A 17,400-nucleotide genomic window follows, 5' to 3' on the forward strand; every position below is an offset into this window, starting at 1 on the left:
CACCAGACACCCCGTCAAGGCAGTTATGAAATCTTTAAAGTTCAGAAGTTGGAAGAAGTCTTTCACCGCTGTTTGTTTCCAAAGTATCTTACCCATCACACCCAGCCCACCACTAAGAGTTAAATGTAATCTCACAACAGCTGCACAGAACTGTGGGTTTTTTCCTGTGCATTTTACAGATGACAAAATTGAGCAACAAAGGGTTAAGAAGATTTGCCCAAAGGTATCTGGAGCAGCACCTAGAAGAAAAATCAAACTTGTTGAGAACCCAGGGAAAAGTTAAGCAAGGCCAGAGGCAGTGGGACCCTGAAATCAATTCAGGATACAGCTTTGGGTCTAGAGTCAAGAATGAAAGAGCATGAGCTTCCATTATCTTTCACCTGCATCCTTCACTTTCCCCTATGAAAACACCTCATCTGTGTACTGAGACTTATATCAAACAGGACTGGAGAGAGGAATGTGACACAAAATGGAGAAGGCTGGATGCAAGGATCTTCAGCAAAGCAATGGGCAAGCTGCTCAAGAGGGGTCTAGCAAGCTGCACTCATCCTGCCTCGATACCTGTAACACTCAGGAAATGTTTACTTGGTACAATTAGCCCATGTACAACTTACCTCCCCCTCCCCATCTGTGGAAGAACAGCACAGTCACACCCGACGGTGTCAGTCACGCGTACCTCGTCTTTCTCACAAGACACATCAGGAGTCTTTGCAGGGATAAGAATAAGAACAGCAAAGAGAAATACTTGTGAGGCAAAGGGAAAGCGAAATACAGATGTTTCCAGAGGAGCAAGCGTACAGTTCAGAAAGGACAAGAACTTGGGTGAAGGATGGAGAGGAGGAAAGCGCAAAGCACCTACTCCAGAAGCTAATGAAACCAAGAGCCTGCAGGGCTGGAAGAGGCAGAGAAGGTCCAGGACTGGACCCAGAGATAACTTCAAGGTTACCTGCAGGCATCTCTCCCTCTGCTCCCTTCCTACTGGTTGCTGTCTTCAGCAAATTCCCTGCCACATCCTCACTGCCAGCCTTATCCTCCGCTGTCTCTTTCCCACTAGCCACGGACTTTAGTAATTTGCCTGCCATGGTTTTCAGTTTCCCTCTCCTCTTCGCTTCCTGCTTCTTTCTTTCCTCATGCGTGGCCTTGGGCAGCATCCTTGCATTTTCCCCAGCCATTTTCTCCCACTTGCTGCCTCTTCCTGCAAAGGCTGCCCAGGAATATTTCATCTTCCTCATGATCCAAGCAGATTCAGATGCTTTCTGTCCAACTGGGAATACTATCAGAAAAAAAAGTTAGAAACATTTTGATGCAAGATGATCTTAGCAGCTGTCTCCCAGAGAAGTAATTTCTCCCCAGATTTAATTGTTTTTCTGTCCATCTACAAGCTTCAGCTGCCTTCGAAGAAGCCTAACCTGGTTCCCACCCGTGCTGAGTGAGGACATTTTTATAGGCTGCCAGGCCTCTTATGTAATCTCTGTCTCTTCGAGGGAAATAATGTCAAAAACCTCATACACAATCTAACCACAAGCACTGGGGGAAAGCCAGCGGGATTTTCAGCATTTTCTAAATGATTAAAACATCCCTGCACGCTGCCAGTTATTTCGATGACAATCCTATCAGTTTCAGGGAGTTGATAATTAATAGTTTCTATGAAGCACACATCATTTTCCACCCACTCCACGTGCCCCATCTGAACCTCAGCTCTTCTTTGGCAAAGCGATCATGCCTGGCTTTGGAGCCAAATTTTTCCCCACCTACCAGCAAGCCTAGTGTTAGCCAACAGGGGAGTAAAGCCCTGGAGAACAGGCGATGGTTTTCAGGTTTTATCAGCACCATTCAGAGGAGATAAGAGCGACCTCAGCTTTCTGGATTGTGCAATTTTCCAGCAACTATATACACTATTGTATATTATTTTATATTTATACACACACACGTATACATAAATGGCATAACATTACAGCAATGCATCATAAATGTGTGCATGTCTCTGTGTGTCCATATGTGTATGTGCACATATAGGTCTATTCACCAGCCAGCCTCTGGAGTGAAGAGAAAGGACATGTATCCCCATTCAACGCAAGCACCGTATTGGCGAGTCCAGGGGCTGTTAAAGGTTCTGATCCATAATCCTCAGAACAAATTCCTACACAGAAAATATCACTTAACTCCAGGAGCTCATGTTTAAAATAGATTTTTAAAAAGTCCCTGCACTGCTGTAAGAAAGACACTACACTTGGAGATAAGCTGAAATGTTGTTCTTACCACGCTGTCTTTGCTAGATAGTTACAAACTGGTTTTTATTTCTCCTTTCCATTATTATAAAAATGAAATCAAGACCTTGAGGATTTTCATCAGCTGAAGAAACAGTCTTGTATGAGCCATTACAAGCTGTATTGATTCAAAACCATATATTATTCAAGAATTATTTTTTGGGGGTATGAATTTAAGGGGCAATTTTTCCACACAGCATCTAGATTAATCCAAATAAGTGCATTCATCTTTCTGGGTTTAACGCCTGCAGCTTTTTCCAAGATTTTCTACATTTTCATGACAGTAAAATTCCACTAGTTTCCCACTTGGAAACTAAGTAAATGTTATGTTGTTCTGGCTCTTTTACTCAGTGCTTAATTCCACCAGCATGTTATCATGGAGCCGTTTGATTCATTAGTAACAATAGGGAGGAGGAAATAAATCCATTTCATTTGGAAGGACAAACAGAAATTCCAGCAGTGGTCATAAATTTGAGCTGTTGCCAGTAGGAAATACTGAGGTTTCAAAATACAGTGTTTTCCCAGGTTGTGAAAAAGGTTGAAAATTGAGAGGCTTTATGTACATTCCATTTTGACCTTAATTTTTAATTGGCTAAAGTTAAAATGTTTCCTTTGGAATATTATAGCTGCACTATATATGAATACAAGACAGACTGAGAGGGTTAGTACTGAAGAGACGCATTGCAGGCATGCTGAAACCCTTCAGCAATATTTTCTCATGAAAATTCCAACACAATGTGTTTGTGTTTCACTTCATCAGCATTTTTCCAACAAGCCCGGCTCTAACAAAAATCATTTCCCCAGACTTCTCTGTGGAAGGAAATTGGATGTCAAAGTGCCAGTCCTGCAGGCAAGATTCTCTGCAGTATACGGATTTTTAACACAGTACCATTGCAGATTGTGCCCTAAACTGAGGCAACATGACGTATGGGAATTGCTGTATTTTCCCAGAAAGCTTCTTTCAAGGGAATACAATATGAGCCTGTGGAAAGCGGCAAGTGACTGAGCAGAGATGGATAGACTTCCTGAGGCTAGGACCATCTCTTGCTCCATGGTCCACTCAATCCACTCAAAGCCATGGTAGACACTCCGCAAGATGAGAGTGCCCTGAGGGCACAACCCATCTGAGCACTGCAGCACCAACAATCCAGATCTCATCTGTTCTACCTTTAATTGGTTCACAAACCAGGGGCAATGTGTGTGTATAGGCAAAGCAGGCAGTTGCCTAGGGGAGCAGGCAGCTATGAACACCCTACGAAGGGACAGCAAGTTGGGGATGGCCTTTCTGACTGTGAGCACTGAGCCCATCAGCAGCATGAGGTGATGCCCCATCCCTCCTGCTGCAGCAGGAGCAGCAATCCATCATCACCCACTCTGCGTACCTCTGCCCACAACTACTTTCCAAAGGCAAGGGTTGAAGCATGGCATCACTGAGGGGAAATGCACTGCACCAGGAGAGGACATGCCACAAAGGAGCTGCCAAAAGGCCACCAGCAGCCTGTTTTTCTGGGTCTATGTGCCTTAACGGCACATGCAGGGTGCACAGGTCTCTCCCCTCTGTCTCTAATGCTATTTTACTGCTCAGGCTAAAGTTCTGCAGCTAAAACATGGGGATGATTTGAATCTCTAGGAACATCTTCTACCACAGTGCTTCCATGAATGGTTTTATGCCTAGACAAGCAAAGTCCCCAGGAAAGCTACAGCTTTACAGAAGAGGAGCTGAGAAGGGTCAAGATCAAACTAGAACAAAGGTCTTTCACCAAGTGTTAACATAATGCAAAGGGGTTGTTTGCTGTCCAAAACCATCATTTTGGGCAGTGGAATTGGAGCACTGCTACATTTCACCTGCCTCTTCCTGGGCTCCTGAGCTGCCCACCCAAGGGGAGCCCTTCCAAGCAGAAAGAAGGGCAGTAGGAAACCACAAGAACACAGCACTGTAACAAGCACAGTTCTGCTTCTGAACAATCTCCTTTGTCAGGTGTACCAAATGACCTTCTTCTTCCTCTAAAGCCACTTCTTGGAAGCCCGCCCCTGCCCCCTCCTTCTTCCTGGTGTTTCAATGCCTCTATTTTATCCACAGTGTGACGTTCTCCAGAGGGGTCATTCTCCTTCCTGCCCTGACCCTTGCTATGCTCACTGAGGACAGCAATTTGTCTTCTGGGAACATCCCCAGTGTTCAGGAGTTTCCCCCGTTGCCTGGAGCTCCTGGGAAAGCCCACAGCCTCCCCACATCACTGAGACTCTGTCTTTCTCTCTCAGAAAAACTGTAACTCCTTTGTCTTTGGAATCTTTCACTAAACAAGTGAATATCTCAGATAAATTTTTATATTGTTTCTCTGTTGACTTAATCTTGCTGCTTCCCATTTCTTTTGCCTATGTAGATAAAATCCCTTCATAATAAGTGGATTGTGTGCCTGCCTTGAACAATAGCTGTTTGGTCTGGATGCTAATCGGATGAAGTCAGACTATTAGCACTTCAAATTAAATGACTTTGCAAGAGTCCAATTACATTAATATTCCAATTCCAGCAATGCAGTGATGCCCCTGCTTGCTTTGCTGGGACTCAGCATGAACACAGTCAGGCATATACAATGGAAACTTTGTGCTCAGTAGCATCTGTTATATGAAATACACTTGAGTCCTAACAGGCGGGCTGGATCTGCAGTATCTGGAGAGAGAGATCTGGGGTTTTTTTACCTCCTTCTTTGTTTCCAGAACATGCTGGTACTCTTCACCACTTTGAACCAAAGGCATGAAAGATGGCAGCAAGAAATCTTAATTATGATAATAAAACATGCGGAGTATGGCACAGAAACATGGTGGTTCCCTCAGATATAAACTCATGCAAAAGCACTTTGTGAAGCTATGCTGTAGTCTGACAACGTGTTCCTCCACCCACACGCAGCATCTTTGATTTCATCAGCAATCAAAGAATGGACAGTCTGTATTATAAGCAAGATAGGCTTTTTGGAGAGAGAGAAAGCAAACAAACAAACCAAAAATGCCTTCCCCTCCAGTTTGACATTGCAGCTGGCATTGCCATAATGGTCATATGCAAGAGGTGACTTTGTTAATTGTGCAAAATTAGCTGTTTATCATTCTGTGGAAAGCATATATTTATTCTTATTTCCTAAGGATAACGCCATTTCCTAAAGAAATGAGGCAATGCAGCCACAGGTTGCATGCATCTCTGTGTTCATCTGATCCCCTGCCCTAGTGCACTTGACTGGGTTTTAAGTCAGTTTTAACAAACTTTAAAGCTAGTTTTAACCAAACTAAAAGAGGGTGACTGGCACAGAATAGTACATCCTTACACACTTCATGAAAATACATGGCTGAGGAGAGAGGATAGATCTTCACTGCTCCTGTTGAGGAACAAAATACAGCATGAACTCAGCCTTTATTAGACATCAGGGACTCCACCCAGCAGCTCAATCTGAAGGTACACAGACATGGTTTCCTTGCCTCTGTTGCTCACCAAATCCCCTGTTTACTCTCCAGCTAACCCATGTGTGTGCAAGAGTAAATAAAGCAGCACAAATATTTAATACAAGCAACCTTTCCCATAGCAACAGCTGAAACAAAGCTGCTTCCCTACAGTGCATCCTCGCCCCAGGCTGCACCCCCTCACCTCCCCGAGATCTGTGTTACCCCAAACAGGCCAAAAAGCTGCGAGTTTGGAGCTAATTTGGAGCTGCTGCTGCTGTCTGACAGCCACGGTTAGAGCAAAAGGGAAAGAAGGAACCTCCTTCCTTTCTCTTACTGACCGCCTTTGCTTGAGTAGCTCTTCTCTGCTCAGCCACTGATTTTCATCCTGTTTTGCAGAAGTTCATCTGAGACTTCTCTCCTGCTCCGGATTTGTCTGAAACTGGAGGAATTCAGTTTATTAGGAAGGGACAGACAGATGGATTGACAGGCAGACAGACAGGCTGCATGGTCCCAGCAGTTTCAGAAACCACACTAAAGTCCTAAGAATAAGTTCCCCAAACAACTGAATACTGCCCCTTCCCCTGCCCTGAATACTGAAACAAAACACATTTGAACTTGATGTACAGTTTGCATTGCCTCTATTTTCCTCCTAATTGTGAGGACCCCATTCCAAACTGACCTCAATTTTCACTTAATTAGTAACCTACTTTGCCATTCCTTTGGAACATTTTTAGCTAATTCCTGGGGATTTTGCCTGATTCTGGTTTTGGGGATTTTTTTTTTTTTTTTTACAGAATGAAACAAGCATTGCTTTAAGGAAGATGTTCCCCCTTTTGACAACAATAATAATAGTAATAATAAATAAATAATCACTCAACCCCCAAAATTTTAAAGATATACTGTAGAAAGTCAAGCAATAGGAATGTTGGAAGTGACCCTAAAAATCCCTGCATTAAGAGTATCCGATCCATGTAGTAAGAGAAGAATAAAGCAATACTTCCTGAAATAGCAGCTTAGCCTTCAGTAAAGAAACTGGGACCAAGCTGGGAATTCCACTCCCTGATTTTGCCCTGCAGGCCTCCAGCAAGGACTGAGGATATTGTAGTAATTGCAACTTCCTTCTGTTTTCCTTCAGCATCAGTGGAAGAGGGAGAAAAATTTATGCACCAGACAGAGTACATAGCACACAATACAGACTGGTTAAAAAACAGTTTCTCCAAACCCCCCAAATGATAATAAAAATAAAAATAAAAATAAAAAATAATAATAATAATAATTCTTCAAAGTAAACTTGTTAATTTTCACATATTTAATCAACCCTGAGGCCCTCTTTGGAGTTAGGTTATATTTAGCTGTGGGGAGGTGCAGAAATAGCAGCTACCAGGAGGAGCAGGAGGCAGTTTCCATGCCACCCCTGCCCTGTACAGTGGCCAGTGGCTGGTTTGGCATTACTGGTGTGGAGGGGTGGGGGCTGCAGCCCTCGGAGTGGCACTGGCACCTGCAGGGGACACAGGGAGAGGACAGGGCCCACAGACCTGGGTCAGAGAGGGGATGGAGCCCATCAGCTCCATCCCCTCGCCCTGTGCACCCCGGTTTGGTAAAAGCCCCCCGCTGCTTGTTACAGCATGGGCTGGGCAGGACATAAAGTTTCTGTAAAGGTTTGAGGGCTATTTTCCAATTTCTTCACAGACAATAACTTAGCAGGGAAAGCAGCTGGCGTGGAAAACATCAGGGCTGCAAAGTGAGGCAGGCTGACAAAATCTGTGTTTGCCCAGGGCCTCTGGAGTCCTGCATGGGCAGCAGGTGAAGAAGAGATACTGTCTGACCTTGTTCTCCTACCATATATACCTCTATATAAACAATATATACCTCATGTCAAACTGAGAAGTACACTGTACCAAGGAGGGATTTGAAGGACAGGCAACCTGGCCTCTCTGCCTCAAAAGGGATCAGGAAAACACGAAGGAAAATTATCCCAGAGGTAGTTTTTCACGCCTTGTCTCCTGTTACTCAGGGTCCACCCTCATCACTTCAGCACTCAGAAAGCCCAAGTCCTGAACAGCAGCTGAGGGAAGTGTTTCTGCCACAGAAATGACCGCAGTGCTACGGGCTGTCGGTTTGGTCGCATCCCTAGAAGAGCAGCCACCCAACAGCTTGGTTTCTAATTCTACGAGCTATCTGAAGAGTTACCCAAGGAAGGCTCCAGGGGCAGGTCTGCCACCAGAAAACTACAACTTAAATGCTGCTTGCTATCCTTGGGATGGAAAGAGCTTTTTTAAAAAATAAATTATGGATATTGTTTGCTAGTGTGGTAAAGAATGCATTACCTCAACCACCACCATGTCTCTTTTCAAGATGATCCATGATTTCATCCACAGGCGGTTTTTTTGGAAAGCTTGTATTATGAATATTCCATCTCCAATTGGACAGACAAGCCTAAAATGACTTTATTCAAGTCTTTTCATTTGGCATAGATTGACAGGATTCCTATGTGCATTTTTACATAGATTCTTTCCAGCAGTAAAAACTTTAGGTTCAACTTTGCAGGAAACTTCCTACACACATCTGTACCCACAGCCCTCACAGAGCAGTATATGCAGAGATTTGGGACTGAAAATCCACATTACATCATTTTCATGTTTCTTCTGCTGCACAGGAGGCCAGTGATTGTGTCATTTCTAGTCTCCAGTGTTTCACCCCCACTGTACTGACATGGCTCCACAGGCACATCTGCCAGACACCATCTGGAGGCTAAAAATCATAACTACAGATTGGCTTCCAGGACATCCTGAGACCTCTCAGTTAGGAGCTGGGCACATTTAAATATTAACGCAGGATCAGAACTCAACCATTTCTCCACTCAACATTCATGGCAGGTATATCTGGCTACAAACTAAGACAGGAACGCCCCATGCACCTGCACTGCCAAAGGAGTTGTTATATGGGATGGGATATATTTACAACACAAATCAGGGCCCCTATCCTCATTGCTAAACACTCTGACACAGCAGACAGGTTATTTAGGAGAGCAGGTGAGAGAAAAGAGATCAGCTTTCATATAGACACTTAAATAGATCACATTTTCAGAAATGCTCAGCACCTAGCATCTCCTGTTGTCACTTCTGGCAACTCTGAGTAAGAACTCCATTCCCAGCCCACAGTGAGCGGGGAGCTGGTTTAGCCACTAGCCCTGGTAAAGCTCAGGATATCCAAGAAGATGCCATGTCACACTGTAAAAAGGTCAGTTTTAAAAGGCTTTTGCAATCTCTAAACATTGGAGCTAGCTAGCTACAATGAGGGGTTTGCTACAGCAAGAGGAACCCAAAGGGTCCTAGGAGAGAGCTAATCATCCTCTGAAACGGTTTCAGAAAAATACCCTGGGGAGGAACTCTGCATGAGCACAAAGAGAAGCATTAAATTTTTATCAGCATGAGTTCAGGCTGAATAAAGCAGGCCTCCCAAATACATGGTGATAAAACATTTACACCGCACCACTGTGTTTTCTTCCAAAACCAGAAAAGCATTTAGAGGAGACGTGGCACTGGAAAATTCAGCACTGCTACATGATGTGGAAGTTCCCTGAGTCTTCAACACTTTGAGCAACTGACATCATCTACCTGGACTTGTCCAAAGCAATTGACACTGTCCCACATGACATCCTTGTCACTAAATTGGAGAGACATGGATTTGGTGGATGGACCACTCGGTGGATAAGGAATTGACTGGATGGTCACACTCAAAGAGCTGCGGTCAACGGCTCAACGTCTGAGTGGAGACCAGTGCTGAGTGGCACTCCTCAGGGGTCAGTATTGGGACCGGCGCTGTTTAACATCTTTGTTGGCGACGTGGACAGTGGGATCGAGTGCACCCTCGGCAAGTTTGCGGACAACACCAAGCTGTGTGGTGCGGTTGATGTGCTGGAGAGAAGGGATGCCATCCAGAAGGACCTTGACAGGCTTGAGAGGTGGGCCTGTGCAAACCTCATGAAGTTCAACAAGGCCAAGTGCACATGGTCCTGCACATGGGTCAGGGCAGTCCCAAGCACAAATACAGGCTGGGCAATGAGTGGATTGAGAGCAGCCCGGCAGAGAAGGACTTGGGGGTGTTGGTTGACAAGAAGCTCAACATGAGCCAGCAATGTGCACTTGCAGCCCAGAAAGGCAACCGTATCCTGGGCTGCATCAAAAGAAGCGTGGCCATCAGGTCGAGGGAGGTGATTCTCCCCCTCCACTCCACTCTTGTGAGACCCCACCTGCAGTGCTGTGTTCAGCTCTGGGTCCCCCAACATAAGAAGGACATGGACCTGTTGAAGTGGGTCCAGAGGAGGGTCACAAAGACGATCAGAGGGCTGGAGCACCTCTCCTATGAAGACAAGCTGACAGAGTTGGGGGTTGTTCAGCCTGGAGAAGAGAAGGCTCCAGGGACACCTCCCAGTACCTGAAGGGGGCTTACAAGAAAGCTGGAGAGGGACTTTTTACAAGGGCATGTAGTGATAGGACAAGGGGTAATGGCTTTAAACTGAAAGAGGGTAGATTTAGATTAGATGTAAGGAAGAAGTTCTTCACTATGAGGGTGGTGAGCCACTGGAACAGGCTGCCCAGAGAAGTTGTGGATACCCCATCCCTGGAAGTGTCCAAGGCCAGGTTGGATGGGGCTTTGAGCAACCTGGTCTAGTGGAAGGTGTCCCTGCCCATGGCAGGGGGGTTGGAACTAGATGATCTTTGAGGTCCCTTCCAACCCAAACCATTCTATGATTCTATGATTTTCTGACCCGTTCTTGTTTCAGAGGAATGGAAGAAATACCGACAAAGAAAGAGGTGGGCAAAACTTGAGGGGGGAGGCATCAGATACAGGCAAGGTAAAGGAAAGGGAAGAGTATTTGTAATGCATTCATCTGCTGCTGGTATCAGGATTATCTCATCTTTCCGTTGCTTCCCACTTCTCAGCAAAGTGGAGGGAGCACTATATAAAGATTCAGAGACACCAACCCATCTCCCGAGAGCTGCACAGCACTGACTGCCAGCACATTGGCAGTGTTCCTCTGCTGCCTTCATCGCAACCACTCTGCCGGTGTTCATCACTCACAGCAAGTTCTTCCCTGCAAAGGAAAAAGATTTGGTCCTCGAGGAACCAAAATTAGGTAACTTGTAAGGATGTTTCTAAATTATCAAGCAAATTAGAAAAGGAACCACTATTTTTTCCCATCCTGAACAAGCATGTTATCTGTACTGTTATGACCTTAGAACTCCAGTGCATGTTATTTACTGGCTGTCAAGAGCCGAGACTCTTGGAACTCAATTAATAAAAGAGCATTAAGGCCACATTCCAACAAAGGATTTAAGTAAGTGACTATTTCCTTTAGTTTCAAAGAGAATATTCAGCCTCTTAGCTGTACACATCTGTTTAGTGAGCAGGAAAGAGTGGTGTGGAGTGGTGTTTGTAAGCTCCATGGCTACATGACAACAAATGCCTTGGAGTCAATAACATCTGAAAATTGCACAAACTGCAAACCAATTTAATATAGCTGATCTTGACACAGCACAGAATCATTGGATTTTAAGGCAGCTGCCTTGGAGCTTGTTTGTTTGAATGAATGGGGTTTTAATGGTATTTTCTGCACAAGGTTTTAATGGGCAGCTTCCAAGCCCAATAATGGTTACATGTTCACTGAGGTCTCCTTGGCTGTTACCATGCTCTTCACAGTTAAATATACCTTAGGCAGGCAAAATGGGTAAAATGGCAGTAAAATATAAGCTTTCATTCTCTAAACCTGTTTTACATCAGGAAAAAGAAGACTGCAATGATTTTGTTGATGAGGATAAGAAGATGAACTGGGCACTCCCTAGCCCTGATTCCTACTAACGTTACCCTGGGTAACCATTTAGGTCTACACAAAGGGAAAGCCAAAGAGCTGTAAAATATCTTCTGGATCAAAATGGCTACGGATCCCACTTTGTACAAATGGGACCTGAGTCCTTCATATCTGCAATTGCCTTCCCTCACCCTTCGCATGCATAAATACAATGGAGAAAAAGCATATTAACATTTTCTTTCCTCTTGCTTCCCAGTCTCGGGGGGCCATCACACACAGACAAATCAGGAACTACAAGCTGGACTGTAGTCTTACATAAAATATATAACACAACAGATATGCCACGGTACAACTAGTTCCAAGAAGCAGCAGATGTACCTTATGATATTAATTTATTCTAACATTTTTTGAAGGGAAGAGATGGGGAGAGATATTGATATGTATGGCAGGTACTGACTGATATTTAAAACCTTTGGCATTACCATATGCGCCTGGAAATAACTGCCAGTGCTATTAGTTGCTGTCATTGATGACAGCATGTAAATGACTATCTAATCTGCATATACAATTAAATAATTAGATGCCATATATAAGAGCAGTTATTTATAGGTGTGGAATCAGAGAAAAAAATTAAGCCCCATCTTCATAATGTGTCACCTCACAAATCAGATCCTCTTGAACATAGGTATAGATCTTCATTACTGAGTGCCCCATCTTAGGTTAAAAAAAAAATTTAAAAATCACAATTAATATTTCATATTATTGATTTTCCCCTGTGATGCACTGAATCAGTAATGCCTGCATCTAGCCTGCTGGCAGGAAGCTATAGCTGCCGTCCACAAAATGCCTGTCAACTTTCGGAGCTCATTATGAACAAAACAAGCCAGGAAAAAAAAACCGTCCTGCTGAAGGCCCGTCCACTGCGTTCAATGAAGGCTTGATCTATTCTTACAAACAGCTGACCTAGATTCTCTGCCTGAATGAGAGCATTTCCCAGCATCGAGGCTGTTCAGGGAGTCAGAAATTCATATATCGCTTATCATGAGAGAGGGGGAAAAAGAGAAAGAGGATATCATCTTAAGGGAAAGCAATGGCATCCGTTAGTCATAAAAGAGCTTTATCCATATCCACACAAAGCACTCCCCGACACGCTTCTGCTCTCATTTCAGAGTCTGGAAAGGACTGCAGCCCTCATTTCAGCACACGCAGCAGGCCAGGCAGCCACGGCTCCATGGAGAGGCTGAGATGTGCCAAAGCCGTGGAGGACATGACCGCACAACGGGGTGGCCAGGTTGCTGCTCCGGAGCCACCCGCGGCTTTCCGGCACCTCGGAGGCAGCTCCTGGCCCTGGGCTGCCGGCAGCGAGGCTGTGCTGGATCAAGGACTGCTGGTTCACGTCATGCCAAGAGGAAATGAGCCAGCGAGGTCTGCTGAGCCCTACACTGCCAGGTCGCGATGGGATCCAGCTGCAGACATAGTGCACATCCATCACCCCCGGGAAGCTAGGGAGGCCTTGACGAGGCAATGCCATGTCCTACTGGTGAACCACACAGGACATGTCTCCATCTGCCAGTTCTCCAAGAGACGGGAAGCACATCCTGTGGCACTCAACAACGTAATGATGGTGGTATGTGGCTCAGAGGGACAGAAAGGTTGGTCAGCCCTGGAGTAAAGGCCTCCAAGTCCTTTTCTTCCTGCCTCTGCTACTGATCCATTTTGTCTACAACCACATTCCTCATCTCCCCGAGATCCTAGCGGGCCCCTCTATAAGCCAGGCCCAGTAACCTTTCATATTAACCAATAATACTCACCAGACCAGTGATCAGGGGACCCTGAGGGTGTCCATCGCTGTGAGGGATGCCAGCTTGATGCTAGCCCTTGACGGCTGCTGTCATTGCTGTCTCTGATGCCAAGCTGCCCACAGGGAGCAGCTCCAGGTCCAGGTCAGCACCTGAGCACCATCCCCTCTGGTGGGATGAGAAGGAGCTGGCAGGCAGGGGCTAGTGCAAGACACTCTCATGTCCTGCAAGTTACAGCTCCCACCCCAGGGCTATGCTGCAGTGCTGGCCACAGGGACAGGGACAGGAGCACAGACCGAGTACTGGGGGTGGGCATGAGCTGGGCAGTCAAGGGAGGTTTCCTTCAATACCAAAACGTTTTGATCTGCCTTACAGATGGAGACACAAGGCTAAATTCACATACATACATTCAGGTCCTCTGATCACAGAGATATTCTGCCCTTTCTCCAGACATGAACATCCTGGACTGAGTCTACAGAAGAGGACTTCTGCTCATGAGGACCCTCACTGACTGCACCACACAGGTGCAACCCACACATCCAGCCCATGCAGAAGGCAAGCAACTGCTATGGGCCATGCTGCCAGCGAGCATCCCCCCTTCCCCTCTTCCCTGAAACTTCCAGAGAGGCCGCCGAGAGGAGAATGTAAGATCTAATTAACCACCTCTCAATTCAGATCTGGTTCAGCAAATGCAAATACCACATCAGGCAATTGGGTTTTCCTCACCAACTTATTTTTGCATGTGGGCAACATGCAAACTAGGTCAGTATTATTCCTACTGAAACGCTCACTATGGCTGTTATTTTTAGAAAACCATGTGATTGTCTGACTTTTATTTATGAGAGCACAGAAAGATCCACTGTATATTTTCCTGTCTGTCTTGTTTGGGGTGGTTTGTTTTTTTAGTTCTTTGGGTGGGTTACTGAGATCTCAGGCCTCTTTTTAAAATGCAAAGTCAGACTCAATCAAGAGACCTTGCAGGTTGCATGCCTTGGCAGTCAGTGAAAAAAAGTACACGCAGCAGTGAGCAAATCAAACCAGACAAGAGCACAGAGAGGCTATGAAAAGGCAAGGCAGTGATGCAGGTAACAAGGGACAAGGATATGGAGCAGAAAAGATGCCAGGGGGTTATGGGAGGTGGGGAATCAGGCAGAGTTTGGAGGATGATACAAAACACTGCACTTACTTAGATCTTCACAACTCCTGAAAAGGTAAACTCAAGATCTCAGCAGCTAGACAAAAGTCAGCAGGAGAGCCAAGTTCAGCAACAGAAAACTTGTCCAGAGATTCAAGTTTATTTCCTGAGACCTCTTCCTGCCTCCTTGGCACAAGCAAAACAACTCGAGGCAACTAAATCCTGTATCAGCTTTTCATTCAGCAGGTTAGTGGTCACAACCCTGATGGATATCCATCGGACAACCAAGCCAGGGTGGATCCTCCCTGAGGGGGAGAGGGCCCCTATGGCCGGGACCTAGCAGGGACCCTCTGTGTCGAGGTCTCTACCTGCCTGGTTTTCATCTGGTCTGTCTGGGGAATCCAGATTCTTTGCCCAGTGTGTGAGTTAACAGGCAGTTCAAGTTCTGGGGATGTGAATCCTTTTACTAACCTTGCATGGCCAGTGTGAGAAGTCTACATCTCTGCTGATAATCCAGACTGCTTTTATAACCAGAAAAAAGGCACGGGCATAGGCAGTGCCCTTCCTCTCAAGCAAATGCAGACATCTAAAATAGGCCAGTCAAGCAGCATACCAGCACTGCCTAATTCTCTCCATCAACAATAGAAGGAATTCAGAATGAGTAGCTCAGACATCAATGTATGTATTTCAGAGCAGACGAACCACAGCCTAAATTTCCAGAAAATTAACCACCACAAAAAGTGCCAGAAACTAGTCTCCAGGCCCACAGGTCTTCTGACTTTCCACTCACATGAAAAAATTCAGATGTATATGATCTGCAAGGGCATAGGGTCAGCTGTATGGCTGATGAGTCACGTGCCTTTATGGGCTACATATCTGGCAACAGCCCCAGCAAAAGTTGCTGCATCTCAGCAGGAGGGGAGCCCCGCATGGAAATCCTGCTTGCCCACCTCCCCAGGTCACCAACCCTAGCCCAGGACTTCTGCACGGCTGGGAGACATTGCTGGCTCCTGGCTTCAAAACCATGCAAGTAACATCAGATTTTGCTGCTGAGAGGATGAAAGCATGGGGACAGGCTACTCCTGCCATGCGGGAAAGGGAAGGGCTTGAGCTGGCTAGGAAGGCCTGGTGCTTGCTGACACCTTTTCTGTTTCTGCCCAGGAACTGCTGCCCCAGGAACTGGGGCCCTTTTGGGGTCCCAATTGCCTCTTTGGCAATCCACCAACATGCTGCACACACTCAAATTCAGAAAGGCTGTTTTCAACTGTCCTTTGTAATTGATCTCAAGCCCTGAAGCTCCCATCCCAGGCAGCCTGCCTCACTGAGCTAACTGCTGGTACCATCTAGGTGACTCCCCCCAAAAAGAAATGAGAACTTCAAAAGAAACAACACAGGCAGAGACAAGGACAACTGGAAAAGATCCAACTCAACTTCCAAACTACAAATAACATTTCTCCAGCAAAGACCACACTGCCACTGAGCATTAGGTATGCACTGGAGATAAAGCTACACAAACTACATCCTCCAGGCAGGGCAAGCAACTGTAGATTTTCCTGCAAATAGAAACAGCACAAATGAATGGGGAAAGGCTAGGCCCTCTTACATGTGGCACAGCTCTGTGCTTCTGGGGTGGTGAGTGAGAATCATATGCAAGGATGCTCAGGGGTGTTTTAAGAACATGGGACATATCCTACAAACTTGCTGGAATGGCCTGGGTGATACAAGCTGGCTGGAGGCTTAGCCATGCATCACTGTGTCATCATCTAATGCTGCTATGCCACATGATTCTAACATTGCTTCCAGGAAAACCAGTGGTTTGGGATAAACATCATGGATATGGCTTCTTATACCCCAAACTTCCCATTTTTTTTCCATCCCTCACATAAGACTCACACATGGGTCACTTCTGCCACCTATCACCTGCAACACATTGCATGTGATATTGCACTGAATTTTCTGTAACTATACTTTTGGGGCATCAATTCATACAAAAATAAAACATACTTTATCAGTCACTGACACATGTGTTCTCCATCTTATTGTTAAAACCAGCAAACTAATACTGCCTTGAAAAAGAACTGAAGGCAGCAATTATTCACTGCACTCATTAGTAGCAGAAACTGCTTTCCAGCCATTTCAGCTACCCTCCCGAAATTACGCAATTAGTTGTTGGTGCCAGATTCCCATTTATCTCAAGAGCCTTTTGTAACAACAACAACAAACAATAGCTTCTTCTTCATTTATCAGGCTTCCCATAAGAGGAAGAACTCATGTTACAAAGGAAGGGCCATATAATCGTGCCTTACTAGCCCAAGGTACATGGGACTTTCACAGGTCCCTTAGAAATTTCAGTATACACAACACCTAGGACAGTTATGAGCAGCCCAAGGAAAACAGTCTGATCTCAGTAACAGAACAAGTACTAATGAGTGCAAGACAATAGGCACAGGCAGGCAGGCGAACAAAAAGCAGAAGCAGAAGTGTAATGGGAGCCAGGTTATCAGCTGTCCTGTAACAAGAGAGCTGGTGCAGGTCTGCTCTGTTGCCCACCAGCACCATGCTGTGTCACTGAAGCTCATGGAGCCACCCCAGAACTGAAGCTATTGCAGAGGCAAGAAATGCAACTCCTCTCTTTCTGCTACTCAGAAAGCATGAGTCCTCTCCTCCTCTAACTGAAATGATGTTCCCTCACTGCTGTTTCCTCATGGGCAATGTGCATGCGTCATTCCAGTGCAAAGCTGCTGTGAAAGCAGATTCAGGGTCACATCAGACTGGCACACTCAAAACAGTCCTAAATTCCCTCATTCTTTAAACATCCTTTCTTTGTGTTTTTTTACAAGCATGAAATGAAAACTTTGTGTCTGTTTCAGGGAGGGTAATGTTTTATTTAAGGTAGCCTGCTAGCACCATGAATTTTACATGACAGAAGCTCCATCCCATAACATCCTTAAACCTCTC

At 45.5% G+C, this 17,400-nt stretch overlaps 1 protein-coding gene across 3 annotated transcripts in view; it reads right to left on the bottom strand.

The window, feature by feature from the left end:
* LOC128139996 (exocyst complex component 3-like protein 2) overlaps nt 1-17,400 on the bottom strand; it is a 44,281-nt gene that overhangs the window by 25,177 nt on the left and 1,704 nt on the right. For 2 of the 3 annotated variants that reach the window (XM_052783262.1, XM_052783261.1), the window contains exon 1: nt 947-1,343. The exons of the other annotated variant lie outside the window; for it this stretch is intronic. In XM_052783262.1, coding sequence (XP_052639222.1) covers nt 947-1,232 — 286 coding nt within the window. In that variant the 5' untranslated portion in view covers nt 1,233-1,343. Of the gene's footprint in view, nt 1-946; nt 1,344-17,400 lie in introns of those variants that run through there. 3 annotated transcript variants of the gene reach the window in all.

The sequence above is a fragment of the Harpia harpyja genome, chromosome 3 (assembly GCF_026419915.1).
Source record: "Harpia harpyja isolate bHarHar1 chromosome 3, bHarHar1 primary haplotype, whole genome shotgun sequence".
NCBI lineage: Eukaryota > Metazoa > Chordata > Aves > Accipitriformes > Accipitridae > Harpia > Harpia harpyja.